The following is a 6682-nucleotide window of genomic DNA, read 5'->3' on the forward strand; positions in this document are numbered from 1 at the left end:
AAATAATGGAGTAAACAGATATCAACCATGATTCTCCAATCACTACAGACTGCATTGATGTGTGACCATGGGAGATGGCCCAAACAAAGTCATGTATGTATATCTTCATCTTTTGGGATTACTTCACTTTATATATTGGAGAGACAAAAAGATAGAGGGGGGAGGGGACAAGAGAAGCAATAAAATGAAATCCAACAGAAGAGAAAGGAAGGTAATAGAATGACAAAAAGTATATTGTGATTTGGGATTAGTTCATGTTATATATTGGAGAGAAGGTGGGGAACAAAAAGACTTACATCTTTCCTATGTCGAATTGGTGGATCCAATGAGAGGGAATTTAATGCAGCATTTGCTGCTAACTGCCTTTGCTCACGTAACTGCCTTTTCTTTGAAGAGTGCCGCCTCCATATTCTGACCAAAGAGAAATGCAGGAACAATAAGAAAAACAAAAAGCAAAAAAAAAGTAAAACAAATGCAACAAATTAGAGCCGAACGAGTAGGAATAAGCTACAACCTTAAGATTAGTTTTAGTCTTGCCTCAGCAACTTCTTCATCATGATAACTCCTAACATCATTTTCAACTTCTTGGTGTATATCTGTACGCTCTTCATCATCAAAGTCTTCAGCAATCATAGTTTGCGGTGCTATATTACCCGTAGGAGAATCAGGCATTTCCTCATCAATGGCCAGGGCCGAACTTATTTTCTCAGGCATTTCCTCAGCAACATTTTCATCATGATAACTCCTAACATCATTTTCAACTTCTTGGTGTATATCTGTAATATCTGCATGCTCTTCATCATCAAAGTCTTCAGCAATCATAGTTTGCGGTAGGAGAATCAGGCATTTCCTCATCAATGGCCAGGGCAGAACTTCCTGTCTCAACAAGTTCAACAGGTACAGGAGGAGATGAAACATCCTCAACTATCCTTCTCGACTTTTTCAGTTGAACAAGTTTCGAAAGCTTCACAGGAAAGTCATTGTCAAAGTTGAGAAATGGGCCTTCTTTCACCATGTATGGCTCTTCAAATTCCTTTATCATGAACCCATGATATTCCAAAAGGTTTTCTATGTCTTCTTCCTAAATCCAGTAAAAACATGATACATTAATATTTGGTAGTTGGAACTTCCTTGCTAGTTTGAAACAAAGGCAAATCACCAGCAAGCCAAAGAAAAAGTACCTCCATTCCAAGCCATTTGGCAACATGGGCCACAGGGATACCTTGGTTGTTCTGTTGACCACTATGTAAGGATGCAAGTGCGTGGGTTCGTAACTGATTAAGACAACAAAAGAATGAGACTATCATGTTTCCATGTGTATGCGCACATGTTAGATACACAGTAATATCATGCAAAAGAGAAACAAAGCAAACTCATAATTAAAACATGCAAAAGAGAAATATTTAAGCATGGACAGCACAAACTAATTAAAAAAAAAAAAAAAAAAAAAGGAACTTAAATCCACCTGTTAGGCTGTTACATTATCCACAGGACTTACTATTGTGGCAGCTGAATTCATGGGTATATATATAAAGCAAACTCATAATTACAGTGGACAAACAATCCAAAATAGATGGCTCGAATTAAAGCATAAGCATAGAACAATGGGAGGCATTTACCTATACCTTCGCAAAGTGAGCATGCATTAGGCATGCTTGAAGGTAACTCGCTTTCCTTGCAAGCCGAAAGAAGGCTATGAAATTACCCGTTCTACAAGCTCTGAAAGAGCAAAACAACAATTAATATTAGATTGTATCCGACTCAGCAACCTGCATGTATTAAATAAAGGAAGGAGAACCAGGAGACAACCTTGCTACATCACGGGCAAGTAACACTTCTGGTGTTCGTCTTATCTCTGGTGTCATCTTGGAAAGTTCAAGGGAGAGCTCGGCAGGTTCAACCTAGCACGGAGATCTTATTTTTACACGCAACTTTGAAATAAATATTGTACAATTGTGTGGCTGCTGCAGACGACTTATTTTGTACCCAGGATGCTTGTCCAGTTTGAGAAGTGCATATTAACCTCGAAATTCTTTTTCACTTGGCACCTTTATTCCTTTCTTCCTGTGATCATCATACAATTGGAACAATTCAACTGACGCCTTGTTCATCTGTTCAATGTTGAGGTGTGCATCCGAAAAGCCTTCTCCTTTTGTGTATTCACACAATTCATGCATGGCAACTATGTGAAGTCTTATCTGACAACAACAGCAATCGGCAACACTATTTAGTCTAGAGAAGAACTAAATGGCATTTCAGCAACCAAGAATTGATCCCGCACAACCATGAAAACATAAAATCAGTCTTTATTCCATTTGCGTCAATTCAACTGATGCCTTTTTCATCTGTTCAATCTTTCTCGCTCTGAAACATAAAACAAGAGGCTAACATGTATTACAAGATTTAGGTAAAACTTACTCCAGAAGTCTCCCACATTACTAACAAGGCGCACTAGTTTCTCAGAGTACTTAAAAACTAGATGGAACTTTCAATTGTAAAATTCAGAATAGCAATGAACTAGATATAATTTCATATCAAGTTCAGAATAGACTGACATTATCTGTTTCCAGAATGGCAGTTTCTTTCTTTTAAAATTAAAAATATATGGAAAACAATATTGTAACCATTTTTTCACTTTGAGCAGGATGGACAAAATTGGACTGGACCTAGGACCTCAACATCGCAGCTCGAAAACAATGAATTTAAAGGCTTGCACATTGATCAAAATTGAAAGCCATACCTGGACACATATCAGGACATAATCCAGTTATAATAGTGGATGACTCTGCTGCTTCAAGATCAGATAAAGCATTGCCACTGGAGAGATCCCCCACCATATCGGCAGAATGTTCCTCCATTAATTTTTGCCTTCCCATAGTCCGATCAGGTCTATTAGTAGAGAATTTCTGGTTTCCATTACCAGGAGTGCTTTGCAATGGTTGGCTTAGTTCGACCTTGAAACGGGCCATTCTCTTTGCTTTGGCTCGCAATTCTCTGATAATCACAAGTGAAAAGACATAAGAAACATAATGAACTGGAATTAATAATGAATAACAAGAGTAACAAATGATAATTAGATTCTAAGCAGATAATATCTTACCGTCCATCATCATCTTGGACTGAATTGGAATTCTCAAAAATGACTTGATCAGCAGAAGGGGAAGGAGGTGACAACCTAGTTCTTTTGATAGCTGGAAAGTTGGCAGGCTTCACAACAGCAGCACCATCGATGCTTTGGGCAGGTGACCTAGTTCTCTTGGGGACTGAGAAGTTGGAGGCTTTAGTCACAACAGCTTCACTACCAATATTCAGTGCAGGTGGTGAGCACATTCGATGGATTCGACAATCAGGAGCACTGGAAACAACATTTGATGCAGTACCCGAGACGGGAGGAGATAGAGTAAGCCTAGACAAGGAAAACACATGATAAGGTTCACCAAGATGGGGGTTAAAACAAACAGGCATATGATACCAGAGAAATGATAGAATATACCTTGTGGTGATATATATTTCTGGAATTCCTCAAATTATTTTCATTAGTAGACAGTAAAGGAGGCGATCTGGATCTTTTGTGGTCTTGAAACTGGGCAATCCTTGATGAAATGCCAGCTCCAGAATTATGTGAAGCATCAAAAGAAGCAACTGCAGGAGGCCTTTGATATGTTTGGGCATTATAATCGTTGAAAAAAGATTTTTGCTCATTATGCCGTTGAGGACGAGATTCAATAGGCCTAAAGGAAAATATGAGGTATCAATATAATATATTCTATGCTATCAAATTTTATCATCATAAATACAGGAAGTGGCCAAAACTTTATGCACTTAAAGAAGTTCTTTTCGTGTAAATGGGAGGGGGATAGCAACAACCCCCAACCCCATTCCTTTTTTATTTTTATATATTTAAAGTGAGAAGATGGAACATGGAAGTAACTAACCAAACAAGAATCATTAACAAATGTTAAAAGGAAAGGAGCATAGGATTGCATATTCAACAACTAACAAGAAGGGTAACAAAAAATACAATCGTGAAGATACCATAGGACAAGGAGAATTTTTCTTATTCACTTTCTAGATTCTAGAACTAATATCTTAACACAATAGAAAATCCAAACTAAAATTATTTATCTGTAGTTTTATATCTTAATTGAAAATATTGTATATCTTAATAGAAAACAAACCAAAAAGAAAGTTCGCCTTTGTTTTTGACTACATTCCTACAATTCTAAGAACAAAATCAGCTTCTATGACTCCAAATGAACCAATGGTTACCTCTTGTACAGCACGTTGAACCTCTTTCTCGCCACTTCTACGTGTTCAGAGCTGTTCGTAAAATCTTAGTAGCCACCTTGAAATTCTGTAAGACCAGATTCTTACCTAATACTCAATACATAACCACAGCTTACTTTTCAATCCGGATATCTTATCCCACTTCTATTCTCTAAAAATTTTCCAAGTAAGTCGGACCCCCAACGGCTTATGTTGGCACCCCTCACATTGATTTAAAGACAACTTCAGCACACTTTGTAAGATAACTGATCATTAAAAAATCACTATTTTATCATTGCAATGATAAAATAATGATTTTTTTTACTCTCTCTCTCTCTCCACCCCCCGGGAGAACGTGCCTTAATCTCCATTTTCTCTACTATATGCCCAAGGTGATCTACTCATTGAACTACCTCTCACTGGTACTTTCTCATCTACCACTAACGACTCTCTCTCTCTCAGAGAACCTAACAAGAGGACATTGATTTGAGGACAAACTTCTCATTGGAGCCTATTACTTTTTTCTGGCGATCCCTCTCCCGACCACCCTTTTACTTCGTTCTTGATTTCTTGCCACTCAAAATCCCAGATGTTACATCTTCTTTTACAAAATCCAAAATCTTGCGCAATGATCTTCAAAACACTTAATGCAACTTTGCATAGATCAATACTTCTTTCTACTGATTTCATCCATTCAGATTCCTGGCCCTCTTCTTATTCACTTGGGATGGGTTCGCAGTTCCAATTTGCTTGGTTCTTCATTCTACTGGCGAAGAACAGCCAGTAGAGAAACTTGAGCCCACAAGAATAGTTGATCCACACAGAAAATGAACCTCTGCTATCACTGATATGCTTCTCTTTCTCTCTAAATATACGGATTTATTAATCTTATTTATAGAATATTTAGTGACATATATGGTTTATAGTATAATATGCTTGACTATACTATAAATACACAAATATAATTTTGTTGCATAAATTTGTTATATATATAGGCTGCATATATATTAATATATAGTGTCCTATTTGTTGTATATACAATATATACATTATGTTTGTTGTTTATATTGCTATACATGTTGACTTGTATACAGAATCTATATTATTTGAATATCGTTGTATATATTTGTTGAATATATAGGCTGCAAATATAATGTTCTGAACCTATGTAATATATATGTTTATGTATATTAGTACATTTGTTCTACTTGCTGTATATTGTGTTGGATATTTTATAGCACTTGGCACTCTGTTACATTTTGTTTTCAGATACTTTAATTCAAACATAGATATACTGTATATTTTAGTATAGTTGTTGATTTTTTATGAACTTGTGTTGCATGGTCTGTTATGCAATAACAATAGGCAATACAATGTCAGTACCATAACATTAGGTATTTGACTCTCCCATCGTCAGTACTGAATGTTGAATCCAAAAAGAGGTGGACTGGTGTCAGATTGACAGCAATTGTAAGAATTATATCAAATCATTATGATGAATTCTCAATCTAATAAGAAAAATAAAAGAAAAAGAAGGAAAATTTTGGAATTTAATCTTTACCCAAATATATATATATATATAGGGATATATGTATGGGGACATTGACTGGTTGGTAAGTGTGGTGAACTTAAAAACACATTGAAAAAGAGGAAAATTAACACCATTTGATGATAAGAAACCAAATGGAAAGGAGAAAAGGCTAGAGAGATCAGAGAAGGATACAAATTTATTTATTTGGGTAGTGAAGATAACCATAGAAATAGGGTAGGTGTAGTAGTAGATCGGTGCATGACAGATAGAGTTGTAGAAGTTAGAATAAGGGTGGGATGGTTAATAATGACTAAAATTACATTAGATACAACAGAGTTAAACATCACAGGGATCATTAAATACACACACAAATAAATAAAAATTGGGAATCCCTAGAAAAAATAATTCAAAGTTTACCAAGTCTTAAAATAAATTTTTATGAGGTGATTTCAGGGATCACATAGGAGTTAAGCAAACAGGATCTACAAAAATTCATGGACACTGTTTCAATGAAAGAAACGAAGTGGTGAATCACTTTTAGAATCCGCAAAGGCAAATGATTCAGCTATATCATTTACATTATTAAACAAAAGGCAGGAACATTTAATAGCATTTAAGATTGGCACGAATAGAACTTAAAATGATTATTGCTTATTGTAATACCCCTAATTTTGAAAGGATAGTTCTGGTATTTTAATTAAGTATTTGGTTGCATTTTTAATTATTTAACTGTTTTTGTTGCTTGGTTATTTGCATTAATTGTTATTATTTGATTTATTTGAATTTATTTGAATTATTTGGATTATTGGATTTAATTGCATTATTTGATTTAATTGACGTATTTAATTTAATTGGTAAATTGTTTTTATTTATTATGTGTCCTTA

At 35.3% G+C, this 6682-nt stretch overlaps 1 protein-coding gene across 1 annotated transcript; it reads right to left on the reverse strand.

The window, feature by feature from the left end:
- Positions 1-252: 252 nt before the first annotated feature.
- Positions 253-828, reverse strand: LOC132273779 (SAC3 family protein B-like). The gene is made up of 2 exons (XM_059774839.1): positions 515-828; positions 253-411 (listed from the first exon to the last, which is right to left on the reverse strand). Exons 1-2 carry the CDS (start codon positions 820-822, stop codon positions 258-260), a joined length of 462 nt encoding a protein of 153 aa, XP_059630822.1. The 5' UTR covers positions 823-828; the 3' UTR covers positions 253-257.
- Positions 829-6682: the final 5854 nt, after the last annotated feature.

Source organism: Cornus florida, unplaced genomic scaffold (assembly GCF_030987335.1).
Source record: "Cornus florida cultivar Cherokee Brave unplaced genomic scaffold, ASM3098733v1 CherokeeBrave_3.0.0_Hap2_Chr09, whole genome shotgun sequence".
Lineage (NCBI taxonomy): Eukaryota > Viridiplantae > Streptophyta > Magnoliopsida > Cornales > Cornaceae > Cornus > Cornus florida.